Source organism: Anopheles funestus, chromosome 3RL (genome assembly GCF_943734845.2).
Source record: "Anopheles funestus chromosome 3RL, idAnoFuneDA-416_04, whole genome shotgun sequence".
In the NCBI taxonomy this organism is placed as follows: Eukaryota; Metazoa; Arthropoda; class Insecta; order Diptera; family Culicidae; genus Anopheles; species Anopheles funestus.
Window position 1 is genome coordinate 27,259,417 of NC_064599.1, and position 21,144 is coordinate 27,280,560.

The 21,144-nt window shown below is 43.1% G+C and overlaps 2 protein-coding genes across 2 annotated transcripts; both read right to left on the minus strand.

The window, feature by feature from the left end:
• Window positions 1-9,476: 9,476 nt before the first annotated feature.
• On the minus strand, window positions 9,477-10,500 carry LOC125770499 (phosphatidylinositol-glycan biosynthesis class F protein). Its single transcript, XM_049440197.1, has 2 exons — window positions 10,380-10,500; window positions 9,477-10,316 (listed from the first exon to the last, which is right to left on the minus strand). Exon 2 carries the CDS (start codon window positions 10,293-10,295, stop codon window positions 9,558-9,560), a length of 738 nt encoding a protein of 245 aa, XP_049296154.1. The 5' UTR covers window positions 10,296-10,316; window positions 10,380-10,500; the 3' UTR covers window positions 9,477-9,557.
• A 336-nt stretch (window positions 10,501-10,836) lies between these two features.
• LOC125770413 (protein lingerer-like) lies at window positions 10,837-19,499 on the minus strand. Its single transcript, XM_049439942.1, has 10 exons — window positions 18,082-19,499; window positions 16,753-17,997; window positions 16,504-16,679; window positions 16,223-16,410; window positions 15,864-16,001; window positions 13,941-14,041; window positions 13,429-13,856; window positions 12,740-13,006; window positions 12,460-12,621; window positions 10,837-12,363 (listed from the first exon to the last, which is right to left on the minus strand). Exons 1-10 carry the CDS (start codon window positions 19,463-19,465, stop codon window positions 12,259-12,261), a joined length of 4,194 nt encoding a protein of 1,397 aa, XP_049295899.1. The 5' UTR covers window positions 19,466-19,499; the 3' UTR covers window positions 10,837-12,258.
• Window positions 19,500-21,144: the final 1,645 nt, after the last annotated feature.

The window sequence follows — 21,144 nt, forward strand, 5'->3', positions numbered from 1 at the left end:
TTCTTCTTCTGAAGATGCAAAATAGAACAAAAAATTCCACACGCCAGGACCGGAGCATAAATCCCATCCAGATCAGTCCCCACCGTTAACAAGGACTGATTCTTTCAGCTACTTGGTAAAAACAAGGCTAGTAAGCCAGAAATGGCCAGCATAACCTTAGAGGTCGTTAAGCCAAAAAGAGTGATAAAGTATTATTTCTTGTTTGCTTTTCTCAAACCTAAGCGCATTTTTCTGCCACAAATACAAACAGGGACTGAAACTCAAATACCTTCTTCTTCCCTCTCCCACCGCTCAGCAAACAAACGATCACTGAACGCGAAATTTTCTGATGCCGAAATTAAATTTCTTAAGCTCAGCTTTAAACGCACAGAAGGCATCGGAATGTCTTTCTACCGTTTTTCGTACCAAAAGTAATCTCGCTGCTGTTTGCTGACAAACATCTGGCAAAAGGAATCTGTTTGTATTCGTTTAAACTGACAGAAAAAAAAATCCACCTCCCCCTTGTCATGGCCCGCAAAAATCCTTTCCAGTGATTGTAGCAACCAAACCGACCACATACGCCACAATGTGCGATATTTGCATTTTGCTGAGTTGGTTTAGAAATTCACAATTCATCACCGTACGTCACCGATTCTCACATTCTATTCTGTGGAGCATCCCGGAAACGGATCAGGAGCGAACATTCTGCACGATCGTGTTTGTCGTATGATGTTGCCGTTTTTTGCGTCTATTCTGCTCGAGTGAAAATCCACAATCTTCCTGGTTCATTTGATGCTACAATCAATCGCATCCGTGAGCACGTTTTAGCATACGAAAGAGAATTCTCACGTACCGTGTATGGAACGGCTCGAACAAAGCGTACAACATTATAAAGAGCATAAATACATGATGCCACGTCGTGTGTGTTTTTTTTTTACTTTGCTTTTTAGCATAAAACAATGGCGCAACAATGGATGTGCGGGACAAGCACATCAATCGATCAGGTGCACAACGCACAACAAATGATAAATGTGACACCTTTTCTGCCCACCTTTAGGTGAGATGATTGGTTGGTGCTTTTGTGCGTTTTGTGCGACAACAGGTCAAATCTGACCGACGGCTAAATATTGGTTGAAGGCCCTTCGCGACCCCCGGGGGCCTCCATACGAACGGTGGAAGGTCGTTGCGGATGGTCAGCTTTTAACGCTCGTCGCGATCGACGTCAACCAAACCCAACAGCCGAAACTCGGGCTCGGGCTGCATAATGATTAGGGGATGGGTAAGTCTTACACAAAAAGGAAGCGAGGGAACGCACCTTATCAGCATACGGGGGACGCTTGCAACCCTTGGCATTGGGGTTTGGCAGTAGTGTATTGCAACAATAACCCATCCCGAAGCCCGAATGACACACCCGGAACGAGAGAGGGAGAGAGAAAAAAAAACCATCCCCATTGCACGATCGTAGGGCGGGTCGAGCCAATTGTGTGTGGGGGGCTTTCGATCGGGTTAAGAAGCATAAGGCGTTTAAAAAGGGAACCCCCACATAACGAGCCCGATAACAAGCGTGTTTAAGGAAGAGAGAGAGAGAGAGAGAGAGAGAGAAAAGTGGACAATGGTACGCGGAACCATCTGGTACGGACGGTACGCTATCTTGAGCGAGGTTGATCAGTTGATCGTACCACGATGGGTTACGTGAAGAGGGAGGACGGACGATCGCGTAGCCAAACAAAAGCAAAACGGAAAGATTCACCACCCTGTGTAAGGCCGGGTATACTCGGCTACGTGTGGATGCGGAATCATATAAAAGTGGCTAGCAGGTTGACGATCAGCATCAAGTTGTGTTTCGCCAACCGAACAGTAGACAGTTCTTCGACGCGGATTCGTACCGAGTTTTTTGAAAGTGTCCCCCTGAAAACCCCCGTACCAACCAACCAGCCTCAACATGAAATTCTTCCTCATGGTACGTTTAACTTTTCGGCGTCGTTCGTTACCTTTCGTTACTACGGCGTTACATCGTTACTAATTAAAAGGAGTTACGAGCAGCATTCTACTAACATTGTGACGTGTGAAACGATCAGTGAACAGTGGGCAGTTTAATTGGCACATATTGACTGATGATCGTGGTGCAAAATTCGCAAACAAAACCAGCAAGTTATGGATGAAAAAAAAAAATAACGGAGTGAATTATGAAAAACCAAAACAAAACAACAAGGCCACTATTTTCTTTAAAGGTGTAATCAGGTGCGAGTGTCATGATCGTATGGTCATGATTGATGATAAACGCGTTTTTGTGTCTAAATTTGGTTCCTGTGTAATCAGACAGGATCTTATATGATCGTAAAAGTGATAGTTGCAAAACCTGGTTTTCTACTTTTCCCTCTCGTGGCTGAAACGATGGAAAGGATATTCGGTTTTTGTGTGTTTTTTGGTTGCTGTATTAAGGGCAGTTTTGTTAAAGCTTTGGCTGTTTTTTTTTTTCTTCGTTTTTTCTTTAAACCCATGATCATCTCAATTCACCGCTTCAAGCATATTGTTCCAATTTTAAAACATAAATTTAAAAATAAATCGAACCAGTATATTTATAGTTCTTACTTTGATTGTTTTTTTTTCACCTGTACAGACCATCTGCCTGTTCGTGCTAGCCTTCGCCCTGGTGTCGGCCATCCCAGCAGTGCACGACGAAGGTATCTTCGGTGCCGATGGAGCTGCGGACGAAACCCTGAACGTGCAGGATCCGCAGGCCTTCCTGCTGAAGAAGCTGCTGCTGAAGAAGAAATTGCTACTGCTCGGTTAGAGCGAACTTCGCTACACTACCGCCGTTTCCAAATTCTTCTATAAGTAATCGGGAACAAAAACCAATGCCTCACAACTTCCCTTTCCAAACTCATCATCCCGTCAAAAAAAAAAACCCCACCTGCCTCCCGCCCCTCTTCGACAATGTCCCATGAAAATGGTTTTCGTTCTTAATTTCGTCGGTTGGACGAGCTACGGAACCAAACGGATTGCGTTCGACCGCTGTGTGACATCACTTGAAACGATCTGCTCTAGCGCAAGTCGGAACGAGCCAAAAGCCGTCAAGAACCAGCGGGAAAGAGAATGGGACATTTGGAGAGGGCAACTACTACTATTAAGGTGCAATATGTAGGATCTACGCTACAGCGAGTATTAGCGAAAGGAGTTTATTTTTAAACGTAAATGATAGCCTGCGTGTGTGTGTATTATTTTTTTTTTACAACTAAAAAAAACGTTTCCAAAAGTGGCAAAAGTGCACTCTTGCCCCGCAAAAATCTACTTCAAAACAAATGAAATAAAAAAGTCAAACAAACAAACAAACACAAATCGACAAGAATTGATCTGCATTGTTCCGAAATTACAGTTCCAAAGAAGTACAACTTCAGTTCTCTGTTTAATGGTCAGAATGTGAATCAACATAATGAGGATGCTTTTAAGGAGGAAAAAGATCGTTCGAGAGTTATTGAAATTCCACACAAAGTGTGTTCAACCGTTTTGCATAATTAATTCGTTATGATTTCATCTACAAAATAGTATATGACGCTACTAATCAGCTACATAATGACAATCGTTCACCGGCCACGTGTCACGTCTTATTGCCGTTTCTGATTTGGGGGGGTTTAATGCGTATATATATTTTATTATTGGGGGAAAAAAAAAATCAGTTCCCATCCAATCAAATTAACGCGGCAACACAAAATGTGAGGAAAGCTCACCCCATCTCCATTATCTGATGTCTAATGTCGCAAGCATCAAATTGTTTGATAATTTCCAAATTCCATCCCATGAAAGTGAAAATGACACAAAATGAGGACTGATGCTTTTGGCTTTACCACCACCTACACCTTACATCATTGACCGCTTCGAGTTTAATTGACCCGTAGTTGTTTACGTCAAAGACGCCACTTGATGATCTACTTTTGTTTTGGTGCATATCTTCTAGCGCTGATTAGGTGGGGGAGCTGTACACTGTGCCAATTGGACAAAACAATTTTTTACGAGTTATCTACTTTATCGTTAACTTTACCTTTAAGTTTGAGAAGTATTCCGTTCGAAAGTTACAAGACGAAAATCGAAACAATATGAAAGAAACTAGATTAGCCGTTAGATGTGTCACGTTGCACCTAGTGTAATGGCCGAAAGAGATGTCCAATGTAGATAAAAAGTATTGTTGTACTCGGAAAATGAGAAAACAAAAATATCAAACTCCTGTTTAGAGAAACATTCATATAAGTCTTTAGAGAAAAAAAAACCACTCTTTTTAAAGCGACATAAGTATACTACACCCTTAATAATAGTTAACCCTCAGTCCGTTGAATACTGTTTGGGAACGTTTCTAAATTTATACAGTTTTTTTTTTGTTTAAAATTTTTCTTTCTTAACTTTTTTACAATTTAAGTTTTTTTCTTCTTCTTTTTGCTCTCACCACCATTTAAAGTACGGCGGCATTGATAAAACCAAATCTTCCAGAATCTTTCCAGAAGGAAATGATGCAAATTGCCTACCGACAGGCGTTTATCTTGTTATGAGATCGTTCACTGTTCGATGCACGATCAACTTCAGTTGAATTGCACTGAAAATCACGATCAACTTTAAACCAGACAAAATGAAGATGGGTTTATCTTATAAAAGAAAAATTGGTGTTGCGTATTTCTAAATTTTATAAATTAAACAAACCCATCTTTAGCTTTTTAGCAAAGCAATAAACATGATAATTGTGCAAAGGCAAATTTGATTCGATTCGAAAGTGACTGTTTAAACTTCATTTCGTAAACTTATTTATGTTGGGATTTTACAATAAGTATTTCAGCAATTGGGGAAATAAACAATTGGGCTTCTTGCATTACCATTTTTTGGCTTTCTTTATCCTTTCTTTTATAAACCCACAGTTGAAGTATTTGTCCTGCATTGGTTCGGAACATTTATACAACAGAAACATAAAACAATGATTAAAGTAATACTAAACGATTATATTTATTTGTTAATGTGTCAGTATGAGAAAAAACATTGTTCACAAAACTTTGACAAACAATTTGGCAGATTATGAGTGTGTTTTGTTTCTTGCTTTTTGTTGTGACGAACGTAACGTTAACACGAAGCGCATGTAAAGCTCTCCATCGAGATGGAACTCGTGCTGGATTCATCCCAAAAAGAGCAGCTTCTTAATCTGTCGCCATTTCAGAAATGCTTGCGGGTCTTGCGGATTAAATGTTTCCGCCTGATACTGCCCATCTAACGCCGGCCCAAACAATGATTCGTCCTGTGAGGCGGGTAAGCTCAGAACGATAGTAACGGACAGCAAAACAGCCAACACAATCAGCTGTAGAAGAAACGTGAGAGAAATATTATTATCCTTTGTAGCTTCACTTGCAGCCACTGCAACTTACCGTAAACCGTGCATTCATCGTGATAAGACACTAAGGATCTTCGGTTCGTTTAAACTGTTAAACACAACTGAACGATAAACGCTGCTGATCGATTATCTGTATTGCAGTGGTAGTCTACGTACACTTGTCGGCACTTAACTGATACACTCCGTACGAGTCCTGACACTTTTTATACGTACCCGATGAGAAGCCCCGTTTACACATCGTCAAAGAAGGCGATCAAGAAGAAACGATCACTACGCAATGTGACGCTACGCAACGAAACCATCCCCCAACACGACCATGTGGAGAAGAAAGCATTCGAAGAAGGGATAAAACAAGTACTTAGCATGTTTAGTTCGATGTCGGTTGACAAAGGGGGCACGACATGGAAAGTGATCTTATGTGTTTTGTGATAGAATTTCGAACAATCGGACTTTTTTTTCTAGTTGTACGAAAACGTGTAAATATCATAATTATTTTAAATAAAGGAAAAAGACTTTTTAATTAACATTCAAAATTTATTCAAATTTTAATTTCTAACCAACAATTCTGACAGTTAACTGTAGAATTGAAATAATTATTGTTACCAAATTAAATTAAAGCACGACACAAGTGTTGTAAAACTGGAGAAATATTCCTTTTTTTCAGTTAAATAATGTGCTACATTTACATAAAACTTATAAAACTTTCTTCTACCCATTATGTGCTAAATACACAAATTCCCATTCATTCCGCATGTCAAAAGCATAGAAGCATGCGACACATTTTCATAACCACTTGACCCCTAATTCTCACATCATATGTGCCGATTTGATGGATTGCATTACCGGTGGTAAAATTATCGCATCACACAGACACATTGTGCCGATTGCTAGGCGAGCTAGAGAATGAAAGTGGAATTGATGATGGCACGCAACAGCTAATCGTAAAAACCGGTCCTTGGTGACACTGGTGGCTAGCCGCTTCTATTGACCAGGATCATCTAACAGTACGGTATGGGTACGGGTGTTTTGCCCTACTCTCAATATGGTTAGCACCTTGCGGGATTGAGGTGCCACCAGCGGGATTGTTTTCCCCCTAATGGGAGATGCTAGCAATTTCTGGTCGAGCGATCATTACGTCGATCATACCCATAAACAGGTGGGTTGTCTTACTGCAGACACTAAAGGCATTACGAACGGCTGTATAGAACCATCCAGAATGAGTAAGAAATGTTTCGTATTTTTGGGGTTCTTTTTACATTAATAGAATTGTGTTTAATTTCCGCAGTTCTACAGTGTGATTTATAAACCTATGTTACGGACTGAAGATCGTCATTCAAAGTGTTTTGTCCAATACAATCGAAAGACAAATGATATGATTTCTAATTTGGCATTACTTAATTTACTTATCAAAACAATTACTAAACATTGACGTCATGAAATCAACTTCCCAAATGACATTTGCCGAAGTTTTTACATCGTTTTGAGTCGTTTTTGCTGTTCGTACACGGCAGTTGTTAATGTATTGGTGTTGCTTTGATTTGCGACAGCAACTCAGGTGAGGTTCTTCTTGAATTTGTCGATGCATTCGAAAAAGAAGGGAAGTGAAAGAAGAACACAATCCTCGTCGTGCGTTGTGTTCGAAGTCCTGTGAGATGAGTGCGTGTATTTTAGCAGTTAAACAGTGAAATATCAGTGCAGTGTGCTTCACAAGGTAAGTTAAAATATTGAACAATACTTAAGACATCTTCTTCCTTTCTAATAAAGCATTTTTTTGTGTTTCAGAAGATGATTCAGCGCGAGAAATAGACCGAGAGTCGCATCAGGCAGTTAGCGCCATCGTTCCAAGTGTACAGTGAAGGAAAGTTAATGGAGTACAGTAAAATCGTGTTCAATTATTTCACGGATTTTTTAACAATATTTGTGCTGAAATAGTTTATAAAGGGTATGTACAGTGATTTATGGATTTTTAAATAAGTGTAAGAATATTGTGAAAAAAGTATTATGAATAAAATAATTTTTGTTTTATGTAACCAATGAGTTGTACCGCACTGTGTTTAAACTTCACACGGAAGAACGAAAGAAATGCTACAGAAATGGTCGGAACCATTCGGAAAACCCGAAGCAATGTAAACAATGAGTTGGAATAAGCTTCGCCTATTCAGACTCTTATTCCAACTCTTATTCCAACTTTTCTTTATTAGTGTGCGTGAATTTCTGCCAAATGGGTTAACTCAAAGTCATGAAGACTGTGTATCGCTTTTGTTTGTTTTGTTTTAAGTATACTGCTAGTAGTAAACAAACGTCATTTTTTATGTGATTGTCAACGGATCAAACTGTCAAACTGTGTCTACGGTTATTTTTACTCCATGTTTGAATTCTTGTAATGCATTCACCATGATTAGTCACGTGCAAGGGATAACATTTCGCTTGCCGCACACGATCATCACGAAGACGGGATAAAATACGCGACGAGGTAATGGCATGTTTCAGATAACAATACCATTTAAGTTTCGGTCCGAACTGAAACGCACGTGAATCTTTTCACTTTATGCTTCTTTTTGTCTTTTGAGGATGTAACCTTTTTCCAAAACCATGTCACCGAAACAAATGACCCCTCCTCCGTCTACCCCGTTTTGTTTCCCTCCCTTTTTGGGGGAGTGAGGTTCGGTCAATTCCTCCTGCGGGAGGCACATAATGGTGCCCCCTCCCCCCCCCTTGGATGCGGTAATCGTAACGCAATGCATCGAAGGAAAAGAATTGGGCCCTTATCTGATGCAGCGTTATTGCGATCGTCGGCACAATCGGAGCACGCGGACCGATGCACGACCCACCAGTGTTACCGTTAGTGCGAACAATGTTGATTAGCAAGCCTGTCCCTCCGGCCTGTCTCGCTCCCTTCCCTCACCACAAAACCCCAAATTGCGAGAAACGCACCGAATCCCTTCGAGTATGTGGCCCAACATAGTGGACAATCTGACGCACACGAAGTCCCGGGTGGCATACCCAACCGCACACTTGAAGGTACACGGAGAGAGACACCTTATGTAAGCACCTGACCCGCGACAGAAAAGGAAAATAAAGATAAAGATTTACGCGACAAGCAAGCAGCGCCCGGGTGGAGAAAGTTGGAGGGATAAGGGCAAAGTCACGAGTCAAGGGAGTGGAAGTGTCACGTAGATCGTGAATGAGTTCATTCCATTTTCGTTAACACTTGCGACCCGTAACGAGCCGCGGGCGTGTGGGATGATGATCATGATGGGACGGAAAAGGTGTGTGTGTGTTTTTTTTATTTCAAAAAAGCAAGGCGTGCAAATGTCGGTTGTAAAAATTCATTCCTTCCCATAGCCGAAGCCGGGGAAGCGCCTGTATATCAGATGTAACTGATCTTCAACAAACAAAGGGCAAGTCTGTTCATGGTCAGCAACGATCGTCCGAAACGGGCACATCAGGAAATTCCAATTGCACCCAATCATCGCAACAACAAAAATTCAATAAACGACCCAAAACGGAAAGTTCACACAATGATGAATGAAACGCCCGAAGACCTGACCTACGGTGTAAAACGGTAATAAAGATTTAATAAAAAAAAAACAAACACCCCTCTGGGAGTGTAACTGCATTCGGCCACATGTAGTTACCTGCTTATTACCTAATACAGTCATTTTCGAATCAATCTCATGCACTCGCTGAGGTGCATAATAAGCATAAAGCTTAACGGCAATTATCTGCTCGTAGTGAGCACAACATTTCATGTTTTATCCATTGACTACGTGAAAGTTGGAATAGTATTTGCTGTATATTATTAAAAAGAGCTTAACCCCGTCACTACATACTTAAATTCAAATTGCATAAAAATAAATCAATTTATAAATTTTTTCTAAATTTCCCAAAAAAAAAGCTAAGGCTATAGGCTTAGGAGATTTTCAAATTTTTAGATTTTTTTAAATTTTTTTATTATTTTTTGTTCTTTTTTTATTTAAAGCATTATTTGAGTGAAAAGAAACTTATTTCATTTATCTACTAAACTATGTATAAGCAGCGAAATTATTACACAAGGGATGGAAATATGCAAATGATCTACTTCATCGGATGTTGAGATTCTTTTTATACAATTCATTCAACCATCCAAAGCTATCATTATTTATATGGATTAAGGTTTATTTTGGCTTACAAGACTAGATATGCATTCCTTTGTGGCACGAATACTGTAGTGTTACGGAGTTTTGCTTCGCCGGTTGCGGTACATAGCAATGTACGACGTGCTCAGCAGATTAAACACATTCATCCCGAACAGTCCTCCTATAGAGCCGACCACATTGGGGATGGGATAGACTTGCCATGGTCGATCCCAATCTAGCGGTGCTACAACTGACGCTCCCCAGGCACCCAAAATCACACCAATACAATTGTTCTTAAGCAAGTTTAAGTAACTGTTCGCGAGCGGGCTCTTCAATTCCAGCGTTTCCGATAGCAGCAGTTGATAGGTTTGCGATTGCCCAATGAGCAGAATGATCGGAAATATGGTTACAGTCGTCAGTGTCACTGCTAGGGATAGCGTTTCTTCATACTGATCCAGTGGTGCACCAACGACAACGCATATGAAAGCATAGAAAAGTGTGGCCAGTGCAAATAGAACCGCAGAACCAAACCATTCGCTCCAGAGTGCTTTGGTGACTTTTGCATTCGCTGCTCCCGAGCCCCTTCCAGTCGATGGTTGTGCGGTGGGTTTCGGTCCGGTTTCTAGTTGAAAGGTGCGTTTGATGTACAAATGTTTCAATACCTCCGAGAGTGGTAAAATTAGCAGCACAGCGGATGAACAACACTTTCCTACATCATACAGACGGTTGCTGTAGAGCAAATAACCAAAAAACGACGAGTTCAGCGCAATCGAAAGGACACTGATGTTAATAAACATCTTCGGCGCTATAATGCTTTGCTGTTGAGCGTCCATTTCTATTGCAGTTTCTGCGGCCTAAAATACAGATACTGTAGTTAGTGAAACATGCAAAGGTTCTATTGGTAATAGATTTCTTACTTCCGTTACATGGAGGGTAAATATTGCAGCAAAATATCGTAGAATCTACAACTTCCGGCACCTTTGTTTACGTTTTGTGTACTTTTTTGCGTTTGACGTTTCAGAATTTGTTTATCATAACGTCTTACGTCTGACGTGGTGCAAATCTCGTACCCAAGTAACAAACGTTAGCCTTATGAGTAAACGTCACAAACAACAGCTTTTTTGGGCAATGCAGGGCTTGAATTCAAGTGAGAAAATTTAAACTGTTTCTCAATTTATGATACTAATTTATGACTAAAGTTATGTAGTTCCATGCAGCCCATGTACAGGCTGTTTTATTTCATTTCATGAAATATGTTTAATGACAAATAAAAGCAAATAGACGGCAGTCAAAATTTCTTCACTTAGTTTTACATAGTGGTGATATTTTGAAAACGCAAACTGCATACTAACCTCTGATAAGTGTACCCAAACATTGATTACCATTCGCGTGACCAGCCAGCCTCTTTATTTAGTTCGTACAGGGAAAAGAAACACTCAATTTCATAGATTTCATTGATTCAGTCTGTATTGTAGCGCCAATTTCATTATTTGATTCGTCATTATTCTATCATTAGTCATTCAGATTATACGTCATTCCTTACTCCAACACAAAGATGGATAGTGTAGCATTCGAATCGATTCGCTCCATTCAATATTCCAGAGATCACGTAGTGTGGGTGTGTGAGTGTGTGTGAGCGTATGTGTGCAAGCGACATGGATCGCTTTCTTCCACTTTCAATTTGTATATGCTTATTGTGCATCTATACCAATTTACAGCAAGCACACATGCATGGTAAAGTCGTTTGCGTCCGATTTAGAGTGTGGTTGATATTTGCTATCGTCTGACAACGGTTATGTTATGTCACTTAGAGGAAAACGAAAACGTTTCTAAAATTATTCCAAACGCGTACACACATACTTAAACATAAATCAGCAATCGATCCTTCGCGAGGACGAGGGACACAATACACCTTCAACCAGCGAGGAGTGTCCTTCTTTTCCGTGTGTCATGAACTAGATCAGATCTCATCACAAATAGCGCACACTATTATCAAAGACAAACCCTAAGGGACGGTTTGCCGCCAATTAGAAACGAACCTGTCCAAACGATAACGACATTTGCCGTAATGCCGTGCTCTACTATCCACGGATACTGCTGGGGACACAACAACGATAAAACACAAAAAGGGAAACCAAAACCAGCGTCTCGTTTAAAGCGTTAATTAGTAGCAAATAGTTAAGGCTCTCGTCGTCACCGGACCCTTGATCCTCACTCTCATCTCTCGTACAACAAAAAATGGCCATTCGCTCTGGTGAGTTTGAATTAAGTATTTTAAATTTGTATTTGTTTGCTTCTTCCGCTTGTCTTTATGTATGAAAAATGGGTTTATTTTTTTATGTACGATACTATCTCGAGTTTTATGTATCATGCATATGCGTATGGTATGTTATGCGCGAGTTATAAACGTAAAATGGAACCATTCCTTCCGTATAAGAGATCAACGGACACCGATGATCAGCTGACACTAAATATATTATGTCCTTTCCTATATCCTTCTCTGTCACCTGCATGCTCTCTTTTTCTCTCTCACACACGTACTGTTTTTAATCGCTTCGATCGCTGCTGTGTTTTTGCCATATCCCTTTTTGTTGTCCTTTCCATCGGTCCGTATGTATGTTTGTGTAAGTGTGTCTGTGTGTGTGTTTTTTTTCAATTGTGTTTTGTTTTTGGATGTGTGTTGCTGTTTTGTTTATTATTGGAAAGAATCTATCGAAAACACACTACCACATGTTTTTTTTACATTATTATAGCGCTTTCTGTTCTAGCTGTTGCTATTTCCCTTCCCTCACGATTTTAATTCTGCCCAGTCCAATAAGTAGACGAAGAGTAGCCTTGCTGCTTGCTGCCAGTCTTTCCCTGGTTGTTAGTCTGTGGTCTTTGACCGCTGCTGTTGGAATCCTGCATTGGGAAATGGAAAAGTTGTCCATTCATTACATCGGATTGGAATTTGCTTTCCCCTCTCTTTAGTACGACAACGTCTTTACGTCACTTTACCTGATGCATGTTTTGATGCATGTTGATATTGTGATGCGTAGCCATCGTTGGTATGTACGCCAGATGCTGCCCGTAGGGTTGTGCGGAAGTAGTTCCAGCCGTCTGTGTTCCGGCAATGTTGTACGGCGGCGGAGTTCCAGAATGGAACGATTGTTTGTCATACTATTCAAGCAGAAACAGACAAAACAGGGTAACAAAAGAATGAATTTGAAGTTACATATCATAATTGGGAGAGGTTTGATTTTCCGGTTCGGAAAATATTTTTAAAAATTTTACTTACATTGACTTTGTTAATTGCCACATGATTTTTACCATACATTGACGGTGCCATATCGGATCCACTGCCCGTGCCGGACTGCGGATTGGCCACCGTTTGACCCTTCGATTGCTGTTGTCCCACGATCGACGCTTGGTAGGCATTCTTGTTATAGTCCTGCCCCGATTGACCGAGCGTATCATAGCCGGTTGCCGAACCATATCCTCCCGTGTTATACGCAGGCTTCTGGAACTGACCGCCGGATGTTGCCGCGTTTGTGGGCATCTGTTGCTGTTGGTGAGGATGATGTTTATGGGTGATGGATGGTAATTTTGATTTGTTGATTTTTTTTAGGCAGGTAATTTAGGTAATTTCGTTTGGTGTGCATTTAGAGATCGAATCGTTTTGATTTTACAGCCAGAATTGGAAGATTTCGTAAAGGAAAGGAATTTTAAAAGGGTGAGTGGAAGGCGTTTGGAGTATTTTATGGATTGTGTAGGATGTACGGTTCCATCATATCCGGATTGATGGCGGGCATCACAATTCGTTGATGTACGGAGGGCGTTCCGTTCGCGTGTTGGTGGTAGCAGAGATGATTTGGTGGTAGGAAGTTGTGGTGGATGATGGAGAAACATGCAAAAAAGATACAAAACGGTCAACATTTCTACATTCATATGCGCTATCGTACGTTACTAGAGCTAAATACTACTAACAGGATAGACAGGTGTGCCATATTGGAAGCCGCTGGCCGGCATCATATTGCCGCCGTAAAAATAAGCGTATGGCAGGTTCAACATAGGACCACCAGACCCTGTTTGTTGGGACAAGGAACTGGGAACATTACTAACAGGTGACGAGTTGTTGTCGGTTCGCGTGAACCGACCATCGGACATGGTCGAGTACGCGACGGAACCGAGGTTCGCATCGCGTACACCGGCCGCGCCGAGACTCGTAGGCGTCTGGTAGTTGATGTCGTAAAAGCCAGGCACGTGCGGCAGACGCTGCTGCATTAGCTGCAGATCTTCGTACGAATAGACAGCGGCCTGCTGATAGAATGGCATTCCCGGTGCCTGAATGTACGGATTAACCAATGGCATGTTGGTAACCACACCCGTGCCGCTGGTACTAGTGCTGCTTTTCGCTGCAAGAAAACAAATTTGGGAAACAAACAAATGCGTTAGACATTACGAAGGGGTTGGTCGTGAAAATTGTACGCCACACTTACTTGTCGTGGATACCACGGAACTGATGGGCAGCGAAGACGAACTGGTTACATTATTGTTGGAATTATTCGTACTACTGTTCGAAACCGTGCTGGATGCCACACTGCAACAAGAAGGTAAAAAACAAAACACATGTGAAACCTATTTTCCATCAACTTAGGGTAACATCACATATACTAACGTTCAGATAATTACTAGCAACAATTAAAAAAAGAATATAATTATAAAAAAAAACAGAGTACAATCAATTTCATCCAATAAATTACTAAAACATAATTCTTTTTTCTATTAACTATAAGCAACATTGAAATGTGTACAAACAATGCTTCATTTTGAAATCGATTTGGCTCATCGGTTGATATACATTCGTTTTCAAATGTATTTGACTATTTGTATAGACATTCATTCACTTTAAAAGATATATAAATATTAAGAATGAGATGCGGTATTCTCTTGCGGTATACAATTTCTCATCCAAATTATGTAGAGTAATGGAAAGACAAACAGAAAAACACAACAAATTGGATAGGAAAACATTCGACGAAAAGAGGTTTTTGAACAGAAAAATGATGAATAAAAGCAAAATAAAAGCATCTTACAAATAAAGTAAATGTGTTATACATTGGTGAACAGCGTAAAAGATTGTTTTCAAGCCGAAAATAACAAACATAAACGAGAGAAGGAGAATGCACCCGGGTATGAGTTGCAGCAGTAGCCTATTAATATACATATAAAAAAAGAAGAATAAATGTTTAATTGACGAGACAAGACAAACCTACCTTTCGAATGGCGTTGAAACCACCGGCGTGTCCTTCAGTTTCGACGAGCTAAAATTACTACCATACTGGCCGGATGTAGTGTTTGTGCTTCCAGAATACCTAGAGAGGGTTCGGAGTGGTTGTAGTGAAGGGAAGCGATTATGTTTTTGTAAGGGAACTCAAAGCGTTCGAATTGGATATTGGCGTTTCATTTTCTGCAAAATGTTATTTTGATGTTTTGCTACACTTGTGGTGAGGTGGTTAATGAATTTTATGAAAAGAATCATTCATATGAATCTTCAGGGAAGAATAATTCAAATCAAGAGTCAACTCCCAAAAGATTAAATATTACAACAGTGTTTCAGAGTCACTCAGTTTCATGAATCTAAGTTTGATTTGTTTTCGTATCAATTTTTTATTTAATATTATAAAAAGAGCGATAGCTAAAGCAATCGAAATATTTTGCGTGTTGGCAAATGAAAAGTAAAACCGCGACCATGAACATATCAAGCTAATAAATAAAGGATCAATGACTCAACATGAAGAGGACACACACCAGGTGAACGATAAATATGACAAGCATTCCTCTATAAAATTTGATGAGTTGCGTTCGGCAAATTCCGTTCAAAAATGTTACAAAACAAAACAAAAAAGTAGGAAGAGGCTCCCAATATAAATCAACAATGAAAAATGTGCTTCAAATTTGGCTGAATGTTTTACTTTTTTAATGGATACAGCCTATGGCAGAAGTAGATCGATACTGATTATCATATGCGTGCACAGTTATAAATCGACAATCGAAATTGTTAGTAAATAAAGTTAAAAAAAATTCATTTTAAAAGCAATTTTTAACAACAAAATAACATCCATTTTTCGTCCGGATGCCAACACATCCGGTCCAAGACCAAAAAGAAACACAACCAACATATGTATATTCGCGAAACTTAGGAATGTAAGTTGATCAAACGAAAGCTATTTACGTACACTCACACACATACACGCATACCATACCGTGTCCGAAACTTATCCAAGCAGGAGGAAAAATTGTGACCCTTACAATGCCCACACACCATATCACAGGAAGCAACACACAAACAAGCAGCAGCAAAGTACAGCTTTTTTTCAGTTCCTACACGCCACCAGTAACACACTGCCCAAAACACTTACCCTGTGTTGCCGCTGAGTCCGGCATTTCCGTACACGTTCTGCGAACTGTTCTGATAGTTCTGCTGTGACGGGAAGGCAGACGACGTCTGGCTAACGGGATACTGGCTGGACAGGTAGCCACCGGAATTATTGTTCGAGCTGCACCACAGGATCGACGACGGCACATACGACAAATAAGACATTGAATAAGAGGATTGTAATTTGTTAGTTTCAAACAGTAGGATTTTCCATTCGTTTCGTTATTTAGTAAACGGAAATCAAATGCACATCCGTATGTCACAGATGTTTTAAGGACACTTGAGGACAAAAAACTGCTAGCACAAGGGAGAAACAATCGGTCAGATCTCTTGGTCACTCACCTGCTGTTCACGGCGTTATTGTTGACCGGCAGGTTCGATTGATTCGACACACCACCGACGGAGTTGCCCGTGTTGTTATTCGGTACAACGTTGTTGGTCACGCTATTGCTGGGCGGCTGGTAAGCATTCACATTACCCTGGTTGTACGAACCGTAGTTATTCGTCGATGGAGGATAGGCATTCGTGACCTGCAATACGGAGGGTATAAAACGAATTGCTTTATTAATACACGTTACACTCCTCTAAACGCTTCTAAAGCCGACTATCTATAGCGTTCTTACCTGGTTGGTAGAATAACTCAAGTTGTTGTACGCTTGCGGCGCACCGGTAGGAGGATACGACTGCGCTTTATTCGTTTGCGTAGACGAGTAAGGTGCGTTCTGGTAGCCACCGGTCAGTGCCGTGTTTGTACCGGCCGATTGACCGTAAGGATCCGATTTCGTCAGCTGATCAAGCGCTGTTTAAAAAAATAAAATAAAACATTTTAATAGTATACATATTTAAATGCGCTTTTCGAATGTTTTCCCTACCCGCTGCCGCATTGCTCATGGAGTTTACACCCGCACTAACGGACGTGGACACCGAACCCGCTGCATTGTTGCGCTGCGAGTAGCTGTTGGTAAGCGCATCGTTCTGAGCGGAAAGCGCTTCCGCTCCACCCTGTCCCGGCATAATCTGCGACGATGCCAAACCGGGTGCGACGGGCAGGTTGGACGGTTTCGGCTGCAAATTGTTCGGCACAACAACGCTACCCGCGACCACACCTCCGCCAACCTTCGACTGGTAGTCATTCACATCCGGCTGCTGGACGGCTTGCTGCGGAGGTTGTGAAACGACCTGTTGCTGCTGCAACTGACTTTGCGTTGGTGGAGGTTGCACACCGACCGATGCTTGCGGCACCTGCGCACCTTGCTGCTGCTGCACAGTCTGGGTTTGGGACGCCTGGGGCTGACCGACCGACTGTGTCGCTTGCGACACCACCGAAGCCTGTCCGGCTGACGACGATTGGTCCATGACGCCACCCGCACCACCACCGCCTCCTCCGCTACCTCCGGTGGTGTTAAACTTGTCCGATACCACCGCATCGAACGAATCGTCCGCACCGAAGTCAAGGCCACCGAACTGCACATCCAGGTAGCCAATGTTGTTCATATTGTCGCCCGGCATTTCGACAGCAGTGGATGGGATCTTCGAGGGTGGCGGTACCCTGGCTCGTTGCTGCCGCCGCACCGGCGGTTGCTGGGTGGCCGCCGCCGCATAACTCGTCGGTGCCCCGGCTACCGCTTCGTTCGCTCCCCCAACGTAAGCGGTCGGATATTGCACGGAATTAGTTTGGGGCGGCTGGGGCTGTTGCGCTTGCGATACGGATGCGGGTTGCTGCTGCTGCGACGGGCCCGTGCCCGGCTGCGCGCCCTGCTGGAAACCGACGGCGCCCGGCGCTGGCTGGAGATTGGAATTCTGAGATGATAATGTGCTAAAATACTGACTTTGTTCTGCAGAGAGGGATGAGGACGTGTTCATCGGTGGCATGTCGAGTGCCTGTCGCAGGTGCTGGGCGGCCGTCGTAGCGTTCGGTGTGCCTGCGTGCAGATCCGAATACTGAGGCACAACGCCAGCCACACCACCAGTACCGGCACCACCGGCCGCTACCGCAGCAGTAGCCGTACTCGACACGACGGTCGTGCTGTACTGTTGCACCAGCTCCGTGTCTTTGGGCGGCGGTGGATTTAGCACCTGCTGCTCCAATCCCGGCGGCGCCGCTAGCTCCGTGGCATCTAGAAGGAAAAAAGCAGATCATAAATTTAGTAAAACATGCAATCGAAACAACATCCATTGCTTTGCAAACATGCGCCACTCACTGGAACCCGCCGTTGGTACGCCTGTTTGCGTGGATTGCTGCTGCGACTGCTGCTGCTGTGCGCCTGGTGCAGTAGTTGGGCCCGTTCCCGCAGTGCTGCTTGCCGTAAAAACTTTGGTATCCGACAACGAACCCGTATACTCTTCGTTGTCCCAGTCGCCCCACGTATCGGTGAACGCCGTACACTCCTCCGGCTTGAGATCGTTTGCGTTTGCCGGCGTTGTGACCGGCTCCCATGAGTCGATCTCCTGATGATCGCTGTTCATCATCCGCGAGCCTCGGTTCTGGTCCCGCGATCCCGGCCCACGAGTGCCAAGCCGCGGACCACCGCCACGACCACCTCGCGATCCGTAGTTACCGCGACCCGGACCACCCGGACCACCGCCATCGCGACCACCCCGCATACGACCTCCATCACCTCCCGCCCGGTTACGGTAGCCACCGCCCTCCCCGCCCTTATCGTAACCGTTACGGTCGCGATCCCGATCACGATCGCCACCACCGTCACGATAGCCTCCCGCACGGCCACCACGACCAGGACCACCGGCGGAACGTTGGTTGCCCGGGCCGCCCCGATTGCCACCGCGGCGCTGCTGCTCCTTCAGATCCACATTGATGCCACCGAGCTGGACACCGGTTCCACCGACGGTAACCGGCCCAACCGTATCCCAGTCACCGTCATCACCGTCCTTCTGAGCCGCCGCCTGAGATTTGCTCTTTTTCTTTTTGGACGTAGTCGCAAACGCACCGACCGGGAGCGTCTCAAGCAGAAAGATGACCGCCCGATCGAGATCGCTGTCACACTCCTGTAGCGCGCAGCACACCTCCTCCTCGGAGCGTTGCGTCGTTTCCATCAGGCTTTGGATTTTCTCCTGAATCTTCGGATCATCCATGCCGCTCTTGATGTCTGTGATCTGAGCAATGCGGATCTGTTCGGCGGTCGGTTGCTTTGCCTTTACCGCAGTGTGAGTAGCGGATGGACCACCGGTACCGGCCCCACCAGCACTGGAGGACACTCCTGTAGAACCGCCGGATTTTTCGTTGTTGCTGCCGGCATTACCGCCGCCACCGGTTTCCTTCTGCTGCTTTTCCTTCACATCAACAACCTTCGGTGCCGCATTATCTGTGCCCTTGTGGCCTGCGCTGCCCTTCTGTTTATGATGGTCGCCTCCTTTGCCACCGCCAACGGAAACACCAGTACCAGCTGACCCATCATTTCCACTGACATTGTTCGCGGCCGAACCACCACCTTTCGGATACTGCTGTGACTGGTTCTGTCCTTCGTCCTTGGCCAGATTTTCCTTGTTTTCATGATGTTTGGCCTTGGACTTGTTACGGCCGCCGCCGCCACCGCCGCCACCTCCAGAACGGGTTTGTGTACTCATCTCGCTATATGTACAGTATGTATTTACAAAGTAGCTGTAAAAACAAAAGAAAAAACATTTTCATTACATTTTGCGTGGTGTTTTTTTTTGTGTGGTCCCCCACTCTACTAAGCAACTCAAGCTGCTGTTGCTGCTGCTGCGTCGGGATTTGCTGCGGTATTGGTTAACGGGATTTAATCTCTGGTTTGTGCACACGCTCGAACGAACACCACGACAGGTCCGGAAGTATGTACCAACAAAACACACACCTGATGATATTCCCTCTTCACGAAGCGTTCACAGGCACAGAATATTTAGAAAAAGAAACTATCTTTAACCCTATTGTAGGCAAAATTCAAATCCCTATTGCCTAATGTTGTTTCACATCCGTATCTTTTCTTCCTCGCCGTTTAATCAATCACTACAGCAATTGTAACTACTGCTTCAAAACAGCACAGCAACACCACCACCTCAGCAAGCCATGTACGCCTTTGTCTGTTGATGACGAATGCGTCGCACGAAAACCTCAAACTTGCTAGCCTCCGTCGTCAGAAAGATTGCAACAAAGTGCAGCAAAGTGCTATGCTCTCGCAAAATATTAATGCACACAAGGGGCGCGCTCTCAATGCTGCTCGCTGAGGAATCATGATGATGTACATATATTCTACTGCTATTAACTGCTCCACTTTTCCATGTTTTCCTTGCTCTCTTTCTCTTCGCACTTTAGAGATAACACACAACATATCCATTTTCTCCACATCGGGTACGGTAGAACTAAACTACTAATGTCCATCGTACGAAACAAGAGCAACACATTTTATGGCAATTTGTTCAAAAAGAAATCAAACGCAAATACAGGCAAAAGTTCGATAGGATTGACGAAACTTAAATTCATGGCTTGCTATACCAACTCTTTAGGGTAAAACTAATATAAATGAAAATTTCCTTTCCGGCAATGAAACACATTGCCCTAGATTGCTGCTCGCAAAAGAAACAACAACTCATTTAAACCATCGTCTACTTTAACGGCATTTCTTGCTGATGTTGCCTTTTGATCGTGTACATGAAACAACAACAAAAAGTGGTGTGGGAAGAATGCTGTACCCTTTTTTTAATGCAAGAAAGTTAACGCAACGCGTACCGAGTACTGGCAGCACAATACACAACTCACGCATACGCGTCGACTCGATGATTCTACGAAAGGCACTGTGAACAACTAACCAGAATGGCAAGATTCTGCGAGAAAAGAGCACAAATCCCTTGGCAAGCAGCAGAGTATTGAGTAGCGTATTTGCTTGGTAATATTAACACAGCGAGAGCCCTTTAATGTTGAGGCGGCAATCAAGAGCCCGTAACGACCTTTAACAGCTTTCGTTCATTTCCATCCAAATATTATTTTTTTTAATAAAGCGAAAACCGAAAAGATGCTATTTTCTCTTATTGTGCGCCTCAACAATAAGGTGTTCCCACCGCTTTTGCGTTATCGACTGTGTACGGAAGTTTTATCAACGATACTGGAAGAGAAGTGGTCTACTTGATGGCGTTAGCTAAACCCGTTTCCTTGGTGACACACAACTGGTGTGGTGCCAGAGGGAAGTTGATATAGAGATATGAACAAAACTTCAAACGTTGCCATTGCATCCGTTTCGTTTCGTTGGGCCAGCTTTTCGCTACCGTGCGCGTTAATTATCGATTGGTGC